This window comes from Trypanosoma brucei, chromosome 10 (genome assembly GCF_000002445.2).
Source record: "Trypanosoma brucei brucei TREU927 chromosome 10, whole genome shotgun sequence".
NCBI classification, from domain to species: Eukaryota; Euglenozoa; class Kinetoplastea; order Trypanosomatida; family Trypanosomatidae; genus Trypanosoma; species Trypanosoma brucei.
In genome coordinates, this window is record NC_007283.1 from 493018 (window position 1) to 505571 (window position 12554).

Consider the following 12554-nt stretch of genomic DNA (forward strand, 5'->3'; position numbering starts at 1 on the left):
TGGTGGGGGTCGGTATGTAATTTAGAAGAGGAGTGCAAGCGCTCCCGTTTGTGCCAGCGAAGGAGGAGCGTGAGCAACTGTTGGTTATGTGTTTAGATGGACGGAGTCTGATCTATACTAGATTGGGCGCCATGCTTTTGTTTACCTTTCAACTTCTGTATCCATTCTTTCTTCCTATCCTTAATTCTACGTACCCTCTTAGGGGAGGCGAAGGGAAGTACATTTGGTACACATGTATGATTATTTACTGAGACTCTTTGGCGCTTGAAATAATCTAAGTGTATGAAAGGACATAAGAGTGAGAAAATACGTCGTTATTGTATGCTCCATGGTTGTCTACTTCTTCCCTCTCCCTGGTATGCTGTTTCAAACTGATATATATATATATATATGCTAGCTAGTCAATTAATTAGTTTACAAGCTGGCATTGTAGGCCACGTATAGAGATAATCGGGAAAATGTTTCGGCAAACAGTTACATCACTGGAGAAACTTGTTATTGTGGAGTCCCCCAACAAAGTCATTAAGATTGAGGGGCTTCTGAGCAATCCAAAGGTGATTCCCGACTGGTCGTTCAAGCAGGGGCACCTCAAGTGCGTAGGAATAGGTGCTGAGAAAGCAGTGGCAATGGCAACGACCGGCCACTTCATGGCTCTGAAGGAAATTACCTGGATAACACATCCCCTACCCCCATCGAGTGCAGGGGGAAAACCGCAAGAATATGATGGGGAGGCATTCCCCTCTAGCGGTACCCTTGCAGAGTACACTCTCGAGTGGGAACCGTTACCAGGCCGCCGTATCCAGGAAACACTTGAGCGCTACATCGAGGGGAAGGTAGAGAATGTGTCTGAAATTATTCTTGCAACGGACCCTGATCGTGAAGGTGAGCTAATCGCTGTCCATGCCCTTCAGACGATAAAGCGACTGTATCCGAAACTGAAGGTTCCCTTTTCACGGGCGTACATGCACAGCATTACGGAGGATGGTATTCGTAAAGCTATGAAAGAGCGGAGTTTGAATATATGTGATTACGACCTCGCAAGTGCCGCGGAGACACGTCACGTAATGGATCGTTTTTTTGGCTTCTTAGGTAGTTCCGTGGTTCGCGCGGCCAATTCGCAGATGCGTTCAATTGGCCGTGTACAAACACCCGCACTGATTCTCATCAATGAGCGTGAGGATAAGATTAGCGCTTTCTTGGAGAGGAACAAATCAACGTTTGTAGTTGAGGCGACGTGCCAGTTTCCAGTTCCGCACGGCACAACCTTTTCCCAGGTTGTGGACATTCATTCAGACCGCCGAGGGGCACCGTCACAATGGAATACGGCAGCGGAGGCTAATAACTGCTTGGAGCACTGGAAGCTAGACGGTTGCCACAGTTTCAGCATTCCACACGATCCAATTGTCACCCCGTCAAAGGTTCCGCCCCCGCAGCCGCTTACGATGGCGGCGGCAATCACAAAGTTGAACCGACAGATGAAGTTAAGCAGTGAGATGGTCAGCGGTTACCTTCAGGATCTGTTTCAGCTGGGTCATATTACGTACCCCAGGACGGACAGTACGCGGATAGATGAGAGTGCATTGAAGGATATTTACAATGCCGTGAAGAAGAATTTCGGCAAGGAATTTCTGTATCGTCTTGAGGACCGACCAGCCTCAGGTGGGGATGGTAAAAGGGGGAAAAAACAAACCAAAAAAAAGACTGCAAAAAGGGGGAAAAACTCGGGGACCCCGGTGGGAAATGTCGAGGATGCTCATGAGGCAATCCGACCAACAAACATCAACGTTCAGGGGGATTCACTGTCACTTTCCCCAGAAACGAGAGCAGTGTATGAACTTGTCCGTAGACAGACTCTGGCAGCTTTCATGATCCCACAGGTCGTTGAGAAGATTGTGGCAGACGTTAAATTTGTTAGCGGTAGCGGAGAGAAATTGACTCTCACGTTAGGTGGCAAGCGGGTAGTGGAGCCGGGATGGACGCGCGCCTTTCATAAGGGAGACTCGGGAAACTTATCTCTTCATGTCGGCGCTGAGGAGGGTGCCGATGCGGGTGATGAGGGCGCTCCCACCATGTGTTCGCTGTCCCAGGAGGAATTTTATGCTATCTTAAACCTCCGACGCGTGCTGAACTCGCCGAACCAGCAGCACCTGTTTGAGCTACGTTCTCCGACTATACGTGAGAATCGCCCGGTTCCCCCAATGCCACACTCGGAAGGGACGCTCATTGAGGAACTGAAGAGGAATGGTGTAGGAAGACCCAGCACGTATCCCTTAATAGTCAAGACACTCTTAGCCCGCGGTTACATTCAGGTGAATGCAAAGGGCCGCTGTGAAACGACGCCGGTGGGAAGGATGCTTGTGGAAACGGCCAAATCGACTTTCCCGTCCATAGTTGATCTTGGTTTCACAGCATCTTTTGAGAAGCAACTTGATACAGTCGCCAAGCCCCACCCCAATAAGCGACCGGCTTTCCTGCGCTCCACAAAGATTTCTCAGGCAGACTACGTGTTGTCTATGTTCCTTTCAACATTCCTCAACTACGTGTCGGAGGCTGCGTGCACTCAGCGGGCCCGCATTATCGAGCGCTCGATGCGACTGAAGCGTGATCAGGAGGGAGGCTCTGGAATAGGGGATGCAGAGTTTGAGGAGAGCGTAGTTGCAGCCAGAAGAAAAGTAACGCTGGCTTCCACGGATTTGGTGACACTTCCCAAAACATACAACAACTTCTCCACGTTGCAGCGAAACTTGAATGAATATCTTCGACACAATTTTCCACCGTCGCAGGTTAATGGCTCACCTGCTCCGTCGCCGACTGTTGATGCTCCACGTAGTCGTAGAGGTGGCGCCGGCACGTCGAGGGGTGTTGCGGGCGGTGGGTGATCAGTAGAAAGCATCTGACCCAATGCCGCATGATCTCGGAGCGATATATCCATAGAGCAAAAAAGAGATAAAACATTCATCTTTGCTTGTGTTTTCAAAACGAGCACGTGCTTAAACGGATGGTTTGTTTCCTTCCCTCCCTTTTTTGTTTTCCCATCTCCCCCCTACACCCCCTCCCCCACATTGTACATGCCTCATGTGCGTGCCGTGTGGACGAGGGGCATTTGCCATCCCTTCACTCTATTTTCCCCCATTACTGTTTGAGTTTCAGGCGGAAGGGGAGGGAGAGGGGGATCGGGGAAAAGGGGCCGACAACATCAACACCAATCGAAATGATTTCTAAGATGGGGTAAAAATTATATAAATTAACACGAGTGATGGGAAGGAGGAGGTGCGTGCCGTGTGTAGACGAGGCGCTGCTGCATCCTCCGTTTACCAGCGACATCGGAGACACCGCATATTTTCTTAAGAAACAGGGGGAGACAGCGGCACGGGGTGTGCTGGCTTTTTGTCGCCAGTATGTTGTCCGGAAGGGGCCATTTGCGTATTCGTGATTATTTTCTTTTGTTCTTCAGTCTTTACATTTTTGTTAGATTTACTGGTAACAATGCGTATGTGTTTCTGCGTACTCCCAATGGGGTACAATAGAGGATGTCGGTGCCAGCGGGTACATACACGTGTACATGCATATACATATATATTTATTTATATAGGCAGGCTCATATACATGCACGAGGGCGCAAAAAGAGTCTTTATCATAAATTATTTTTGCGGCCGCCACACTTCCTTTTTTCACGTATAGATGCACCGGGTTCTTCCCTTCTCATAGCGTGTGAGTGTTCCGAAGCACCGTTTTCGTTTTCTGGCGCCTTTTTTCCCTTTAAATTGCCATCTGAGTGCTACCTTTGCATCGTTGTTATTCTTACCACCATCAGCATGGCCATGAGACGTGGTATTACACATTTAGATGGAAGAGCGAACGGTGTGCGCCGTTTTTTTTTTTTGCTCCCTGCCCATATTACCTCTTAATTATTTGGTCGATCTCGTCCTCACTGTTTTTCTTTCTGCAGGTGATAACCGCCAGTTTGTTTCACGAAGAAATATCCATCCGTTTACTTCTCTTTGTCTATCTCATAGCTCTGAAGTTGCGTTCTGCAACAACATCCTATATCTGTCTCATTCTCTGGTTGACTCCAGTTCAACCTTCTGGCCTAGTGGACCTTGGGAAAAGTACGTGAAGAGAGGGTTGTAAAAAGAAGAAAAGGATAAAGAAGAGTTTTATTTTTTTAAAAATTATTATTATCGGTTCGGGCAGTCGTGGCCGGGAAGGGTGGTATAGTGTACCTATTCACATTCTCGCATATACTTCTATATCGCTTCACGGGACAAACGAGGGGCGGTTGCGCTTTTGGCACCGTCAGAACCATCGTGATTGCAGCCGCTCGGTGGCAGACTACTTGGCGTGCTTGGAGTGCCTTGTCGTGTCTGAGAGTGCCATACGTCTGTTCCCTCGAGTGGCATTTTTTTTTTTGATAACGGCTAGTAGAGGCCGTTGCTCATTTACGCAAGTAGGAAAGAGGGGTTAACGTGGAGACGAAGAGGGGACGGTGGACGGGAAGGGACGAGTTGTACCTGTGAGGCTGTGCCGTTAGCGTGTTACTTAAACACTTAGCGGGGCTGCTGTCTTGAGATTCACTGTGAGTTTGTAGTTGTATTGATATGAAGCAAGAGTTTGTTCGCCATGTTGACGCATACGATCCTCTTAGTGCTGCACAGCCTCCAGTCTTGGAGACGACCGCATCAACCCTTGTGTCGGACAAACCTCCTAACGACAGTTTCGATGTGGACGTGAACAATAGGCCGAACGTTGAAAGGTGCTTTTCCCCCAACCTGTTGGGTCAGCCTTGTCCTGTTGTATCGAACGGAGACTCATCGAGGAGGCAAGCGACATCCGGCTTTGGCGCATGTGGCGTAGAAATCCACCTGGCCGAGCCGAGCGTGTGCTCCACCAGGGATTCACAAGTGTTCGCGGAGACGCACGGTTCTCGGTTCATGCGCGGTATTGAACTTCTTGATCGCCTTCCGCATGAAGAGTCAAGGGATGATTGCCAAGAGGAAATGGCAAGTGTGTCTGGTGCTCCTCGAAATCACACAAAACCGCAGCCTGAGCAGCAGCAACGGTTAAACCATGAAGAGTTAAGAAGCCCTCTTAGTGTCCACAGTGTTTGCGTGTGGGAAGTCGATGCACCACGGGATAACAGGATCGTGATAACGGAGGAAACTGAACCAGGCTGGGAACAACCCGATTCACAGCGGGACGCTGCGCTGCAACAGTTGCTGTGTGACGCTTCGAAGGCTCGTGGTATTAAGCTAACGTGGTTGCTGTGTGGCTTGCTGTTACCTTTCATGCTCGTGCTCATATCGATGGTGGTGGGAACTGAGTTGCTGTTGAATGTCAAAGTGGCTGAGCCAAGGAAGGATGTCATAAAATTGTCGACCAGGTTGACACTCAGCCGGTTAAAGGATATGTACTATGATATAAGGAGGATGTCACAGGTTTCTGAAGTAGCTAGGGCCTCATCTAAGGTTGCAGAAAAGCGCGCAGCACTAGATTCAGTGTGTTCTTTTCTCCGAGGTGCACCAGTAGTCCTTGCCACATACAGTGGTGTAAACGCGTCACTTACGTGGACGCACAACTGCTCTGCAGGGGATCAGACTGATATAGCGCTTCCATCCACTATGCGTCTCAGTGATCCAACATCCCCTACGCCGCGCATATCGAGATATCGATCTGACTTGCTCATTGTGACCGAAAAGTACGGCCCCGAAGCCGATGTGTTCGTAGTGATTCTACGAAGAGACATCACAGGCCTGATGTTGTTGGGTCACTCTCTAGTCGACGACTTTACGACGGGGATAAGCCCGTTGGTTGCCATTTTGTTGCCTAGCTTTTCCTCTTCAAGGCTCACCGTCAGTTTGTACAACAATGCCCAATGGCTTGAAGACGCCAACCCACAGAATAACCCTCATGATGATGAAGTTCTTCTATTATTCGAAGAATGGTGTTCGTCGGGGGACACACACACATGGCACAGCGTGGGGCGACTCCTGCCAGGGGGTTTAGCCAACACAACTGTGGGAGAAGATGTGGCACACTTTCCAGCTCCAGTTCCCCGTCTGGCGGGTGGAGGTTTTTTCAGTGTCACCCCCCCTCTGGTGATGTGCAGTACATTTTGCGTAGATGGTACCTCCAACACCTGCGGGAAAGATAACCCCAGCAGTGTGTGGCTTGTTACTTACGGCTCGTCATCATACCGTGGTCTGGATGGTCTATTGACAACTGCGATGGTGGTTGGTTACACCGGTGCAGTTCTGTTTATGGTAATGTTGTGCTTCGCCTACATCAGCATAGATGCCCCCGTTAGTTACCTTAAATCCCTTATTTTTTCTGCTGCCGGGGGGACGGAACGACGCAAAGAGTGGGACCACACCGTGCATGGTTGGCGTAAGATCTGGCTCGGGGATCTTCGTGCACTAGTGAATACATTTCAAATACTTGCTCTATGTTTTCGATTGAACAAGAAGTACGTGCCCCAGCATATCTTGGAGAAGCAAGTAAAGAACTTGCTAGATGTGAAGGATAAAATATGCTCCGCTGACACGGATGGGGAGGCGGCGGTGGAAGTCGCCGAGGGGAGGCACAATGATGACGATGATGCTGTAGATGACAAGGCGAACGTAGGGGCGTTCGTTTGTGCCGCTACTGTTGCGGATGTCAAATCGAGCATCAGCAAACGAATGTGCCAGGGGTCTCAGTCGGTTACGTCGCTCAACAGAATACAACCTCTGTGTGGGGTGGGGGACTTACAAGCAACGGATATTGCTGTTGAATCAGGACGGGCAGCCGCGCTTTCGGGCGCTGCGGACGGCAGGGAACCGGTCAACCGTGGCATGATCCTTGTGGAAAATGCAACTATTCTCACTGTGCACCTTCCCGCAGTGGAGACAGCGTATTTCACCGATTTTGGGCTTGCTGTTGAGCAACACCGCCACATTATGGCACTTCTTCTGCGCAGTGTTCGGCAGTACCGAGGTGAGCTGTTTCAACGTAGTGGCGAATGTATTTCTGCTGCGTGGAATGCTTTCGATGGTTGCGCTGACCACGCCATACGGGCGGCGGCTTGCGCTCTTAGAATATTGGATCGACTAGAAGCCTATCGCCGCGCTGGATTCCGTGTGGGCATCGTGCTCCACCAAGGTCCATTTGTGTGTGGCGTTGTGGAGGATCGTGCGGAGGCTTTCACAACCGTGTTTGGTTCTGTCCCACGGCAGGCGATCGTGTTCAGCGAGTTGGCCGCGTCGCTAACGGTTTTTGACGTTCTGATCTCTGAACCAGTCAAGGAGTCGCTTTCTTCCCACTACGAGTGTATCATGGTGGACGTAATAAAATATCATGAGGACGATCCCCCAATTACACTGTATGAGTTAAGCAAGGAGCGACAACTACCGATGACAAAAGGAATGCCCCGGGGCCCATCAGCTTTTGCGGAGGAGCATGCACGTGTGTTTTTCAACTTTCGAAACCACGAATTTGGCTTGGCTCTGGCCGGCATCGAAAAGATGAAAAGAAGCTTTTCCAAGACAGAGTTACGTCTCCTGTGGCGGATTGAGCAACTCTGTAAATACTACATGCACCATGAGAAGGATTTGCCACTGCCGTATTACCGTCGTTTTCCCACTTGGCGAATTTACGAAGTTACGGAGAGCGTTGAAGGAAGTAATGATTTCTTGGCTCTTTCTTCTAGGGGAGGTACTGTTCTCTGCGGCGATATCCCACCCAGTGTGATGGCACACAAATCGAGTTTTGATTGCGATGCAATGAAATTCCGACAGGAGCTACATGACAACGTGCTCGCATCACGGAGAACTGGCTCCAAAGAATCGGGTTTAGCTTTTTCCGCAGTGAAAGAGGCAGATATGGGGACAGGATCCCCATCACCGGCTCGCGAAGCAGACGGTGTGAACCGCCGAATGTCAAGTATGTGCTTGTTAACGGACGCTCATTCGGGTAATCTTGAGAGTGGGTTAGAGAGATCCCTTGGCCGGCCGACCACTTCGTTGCGAGATACGTTGGGTAAAGGCCGTCCCAGCACGGTGCCGGGAGGTGAATTTGGCACCCTTGAGGCCGAGGGGGCGTCCGCATTGAACGTTGCAGGGCGGAATGCGGGCTCTTTTGACGCCATGAAATCCACCAACCCCCAAACCAAAACTTGCGCAGATGAAGAAAATTATGGGGATGTTGAGCTTGGGGTTGGTGACGAGCGGCGTCGTTTCTCATTTACAAATTGTCGTCCGTCTATCATTGCTGAGGGTCGCAGGCGTAGTTACAATAGGTGTGCAGAGTCATGCGTGTCACTTACTAGCGACAGCATGGAGGATGCCCACTCTTTTTCTGTAGTTGATCCAGGGGGTTCTCTCATGGCGACGTACACTCTACCGAAGAAAATAGTCGCCAAGAATGGCATTACATACCTGCGCAGCTCACGCATCCTTGGCAAGGGATCGTTTGGCTGCGTGTATCTAGGCATGGACGTAAACAGTGGTCGTATGACTGCTATAAAGTTTCTTCCCATGCCTTCTGGAGAGGAAGAAGTGTCCAAGGTTGAGACGGAGGTGGTTGCCATGCAGAAAGTGAAAAGCGGCCACGTCGTGCAGTTCATTTCTTATGCTTTTCAGAGTAACTTGATTATAATCATAATGGAATGTATGATGGCAGGCTCTCTTAAGGGGATGTTGGACGCATTTGGCAGCATTCCGCCTGCAACGGCTTGCCTATTCATTCGAGACGTATTGCGTGGCTTGCACAAACTTCATTCTAATGGTATCATCCACCGTGATGTAAAGCCTCAAAATGTCCTTCTCACGCTTGGTGGCACGTGTAAGATATCCGACTTTGGTGCGTCGGCCTTTCTGAGTGAAGTGGTTCGCAGAGAAATGGAAGGGAATGGCCTGCAGATTCAGGGCACCCCCGTCTACTTGGCCCCAGAGGCAGCACGAGGGAAGCCTGTGGAGCAGAGCGACATTTGGAGCTGTGGTATTATGTTTCTACAGCTCCTTACGGGCGGTCTCCCCTATGCAGACCATTTTCTTCGAATGCCACCACAGGTTCTCGTCTATCATATTGGGTCAGCCTCCGCAAAGCCTATCATACCAGACGACCTCGACGAGTTCTGTTTGGAGTTTGTGCAGATTTGCCTGAAAAGTGACCCGAATGAGCGTTTGTCGGCGCAGCAGCTGTTGGCACTTCCCGTTTTTTCCCTTTAGAAGCGGTAATAAATATGCTGCCGTGCAGAGCCGCCGGGTTATTTGTTACCATGTCAATGTGATGGAAGGCATTGAAGGGAAATGCGGGATGACGAGAGTTTGAGTTTGTGCATGTGTGGAAAATATCGTTTATTTTACCTACACTATGAAAGGACCTCCCTTCTCTTAGTGTGAGAAAAACGTCAGCAGTTGGGTATATATATGTAGGACCGTTGCGATCTTCAGGCAGATATGTATCCGTTGGGTTTCGAGCACGGTGATTGGAGGTGATAGAGCAAGAAAGGAGAGAGAAATTGTACAGCAGTGAGAGGATTGAGGATGAAGATGAGCAAAAGTGTGTTTTAAACAGTGTAGACAACAAAACACTGGTTGTAGTTGAGGTAGTGGATAACGGATATATATATATATATATGAAAAGAAAGGTATGGTAGAGGTAAGGTGAGGTGACGCGGGACACCAGCTAACCAGAAGGAAAGGTGGGTGAGAAGGCGAAGGCACCGACCTTTTACAATTGCCGTGGCTTCCATGCTATGTTTGCTTTACTTTTGTGTTGCTCCTTCAAGCGTATTAAGCGGAGCAGTGATTTTTTTTTCCTCTGCGGAGCGTTAGATGTTACGCTTTAAACCATGTCGGGACGTCGTCCGGCCTAATGTTGATGTTTTTTCCCTTTTCATATAATATATATATATTACTTACGTGTATGTTTATATGTGTTACTCCTATATAGTTTCTTCGTCTGATTATTGTCCATTATATTCCAGCTGTGGGTGATTTGTGCAGTGTTAGACCCCAATCCTGACCGCTTTTGTGGAGCAAAAGTTGAGGAGGGAGGTCTGGGCCCGAGTTTGAAATGGGTCATTTGATACAGCAGAGCCTAGTTGGTTGGCATCTGTGGTTCCATCGGTTTATCCTGTTTTTTTTTTTGGCTTTCGCCTTGTCTTCTCTTCTCCTCTTTACTTTTTTACTTTTCCCCTTTCTTTTCTTTTTTGCTCAAATTCCTCGTAGTCGTTTTACAGCGGACAGGGGAACTTTGCTGCAAAGAATAAAATGCTACCGGAGAGGAGGTAGGGAAGGAGGAGAGAAGCCTCTGGGATTGTATGTGTGTGAAACGCCTCTAACGAACTGTTGTTTTGCATTCCTCACCCCCTTCCTCTTTTTTGCCTTCTACTTTTTTTTTTCTGTTGCCTTCGGATGTACGATTCTCCCCTCAATTCCTCTCCTTTTTTCTGATCTCTTCACTGACCCCTCTCCCTGCAACACTTGTGCAGCCGTGTGTGCAATAGGGTGAAAGCAAAAGTGAGAGTGGTAACGAAATAAGGAAGAAAGGAGAAAAGGGGCGTAATGCGCCCTGCAGCCACTTGCTTACTTACAACTGCGGCCTCACCGTACCTCGGCACAGCATGTCGTAGGATGCTTCTTTTCTCAGCTGGTAGGAGTTTGCATCTCTCCCCTAAGCGACTCAGCGGATCGGGCTCCTTGTTTTCTGACAACGCTTTTGAAAGGGAGGAGGAGGAATCGCTCCCTCATCAGAAACAACGGACTGAGGACAATATGACTGCTGTCCTGTCTCTCTTGCGTGACACCGTTCCACTCACTGGTTCCGATGATGTCAAGGAATTACTGAAGGGGTGTAAAAATGCGAAGGAGGTGCGTCACATTTTGGAAACGGTTGTGTATCGTAACCCACTGTGTTACGATGTTTTGAATGGCCACGGTTATCGCGTAGCGGTGTTACAGGCGTTGACTGCCGGTGCACCCCGCACGCAGTGTTTACATGAGTGGTTTGAATGTGTGGATAGGTTCCGTCGTTTAGGGTTTCTGCTGACAAGGACGTTCGCAGCTGAGGGGTTCACGCTAATAAAGCAATGGCTCTCGAGTCATTTTCAAACAGAAGGACGCTCACCTTTGCTTGTGACGGAGGGCATATCACACATACGTGAACTTGTTCGCATATGCAGGGAGGACCGCCTTGTCTTTGACCACGTTTTGTACACTCGTATAGTGTTTCTTCTCACCATGATTGTGAGTTTCTTTGACCGCCAGAACATTTACCGGTCAGTTTTCCCCGAGAACTTCTCCAAGCGTGATGGTGTGGTCGTGGAGTGGGTGATAACCAGTGAGAGATGTGTAGACTTTGATGAGTGTGTGTTGCAGTGTGATGCCGTTGTGGAAGAACTTCTAGAGATGCTATCCGAGGATATTCCCTCGCATCCAAATTTCAGCGTGATGTATCGATTGATTGACTACTACTTCGCAGCAGACAATGTCGAAAAAATGATAGCCGTTATGGAGGATGCCGAGGGGTACGGAATCGGAATTGCCGAAAGCAGTACAGCGAAACTTATGCAGCTCGCCTGCGCACTTAACTACCCGAACGTCCCCGAGTTATTTATGCGCTGGCGAGCATCACTCCCTCAGTGTGTCATTGCGACCCCAGACATGAGCCGGTTGATGTTTTATTATTCGAGGTCTGGGGGTGGCAGGCCGTGCCCAGTCTGCGGCGAACCGTATAACCATCGAAACGTTAATGTTTACGTGTGGCAGCAAACACCTGATCATCAGCGCAACTGCCCTGCATTGATGGATGCTAGGCGGCGTAAAGGTGAGCTGGATGAAAACACTGCGCTCCCACAGAATCAAGACTGGAGTGAGGTGGCGTTCAACTTATGGAACATGTCCCAAGGTCGGTCTATTGAATGGGGTGCGGTGGAGTGGCGCGGTTTCTTGCTGTGTTGTATGTACTCTCCTCGGGCGCTTGAGGCACGGCGCCTTCTGGACGAGCACTACGACCATTCTAGGATGGATGACTTCCTCCGCGCCACTTACATGCGTTTGCTCCGTCACCAGTTACCAGAAGATGTAGCCGCAACACTGAGAGGCTGGAAGAAAAAGGAACAGCGTGTCTCGCCTATCGTGCTGCAGGAGTCACTTATTGGGGCCGCCATGGCTGAAGAACCAGATACTCGCATGTCAGCTTTGCGTGAGGTGTGGGCTACACTGCTTGAGAAGGACAGCTATGTGATGCCTTTTACGAGGCGTCGACTACAGCAGCGACTGGATGAACTGCGCTCCCGGACACCCGGTCCCACTGTAGAAGAGATTACGCTGTTGGAGGAGATGATTAATATGCAGCCACGTCACCTCTCATTGTTGGACATGAAGGACAGCCCGGCAGATTTTGTCGTGGGAACGTCGAAGAAGAACGTCTTCACCCCTCCTGCAAGCGGTTCCCGCGCGGAAGTGAGGCTTCCAGAGCGGCGCCGCGGGCGTAAGGAGATGGGATAGGGATAAGAAGGTGTGATACCTCGATGTGTGTAGTTGTTTCTTCAATGCAAGAGTGATTGCAAGGGG

At 49.7% G+C, this 12554-nt stretch overlaps 3 protein-coding genes across 3 annotated transcripts, besides 3 other annotated features; all 3 read left to right on the top strand.

The window, feature by feature from the left end:
* Positions 1 to 458: 458 nt before the first annotated feature.
* On the top strand, positions 459 to 2879 carry Tb10.70.5940 (DNA topoisomerase IA, putative; the record flags this gene model as incomplete). Its single annotated transcript, XM_817353.1, has 1 exon — positions 459 to 2879. The coding sequence occupies one exon, from the start codon at positions 459 to 461 to the stop codon at positions 2877 to 2879; it is 2421 nt and encodes an 806-aa protein (XP_822446.1).
* A 668-nt stretch (positions 2880 to 3547) lies between these two features.
* Positions 3548 to 3612: a microsatellite.
* A 543-nt stretch (positions 3613 to 4155) lies between these two features.
* Positions 4156 to 4182: a sequence feature (AT_rich).
* A 416-nt stretch (positions 4183 to 4598) lies between these two features.
* Positions 4599 to 9203, top strand: Tb10.70.5920 (protein kinase, putative; the record flags this gene model as incomplete). Its single annotated transcript, XM_817354.1, has 1 exon — positions 4599 to 9203. One exon carries the CDS (start codon positions 4599 to 4601, stop codon positions 9201 to 9203), a length of 4605 nt encoding a protein of 1534 aa, XP_822447.1.
* A 913-nt stretch (positions 9204 to 10116) lies between these two features.
* Positions 10117 to 10191: a sequence feature (T-rich).
* A 353-nt stretch (positions 10192 to 10544) lies between these two features.
* On the top strand, positions 10545 to 12488 carry Tb10.70.5900 (hypothetical protein, conserved; the record flags this gene model as incomplete). The annotated part of the gene is made up of 1 exon (XM_817355.1): positions 10545 to 12488. The coding sequence occupies one exon, from the start codon at positions 10545 to 10547 to the stop codon at positions 12486 to 12488; it is 1944 nt and encodes a 647-aa protein (XP_822448.1).
* Between the last annotated feature and the right edge of the window lie 66 nt (positions 12489 to 12554).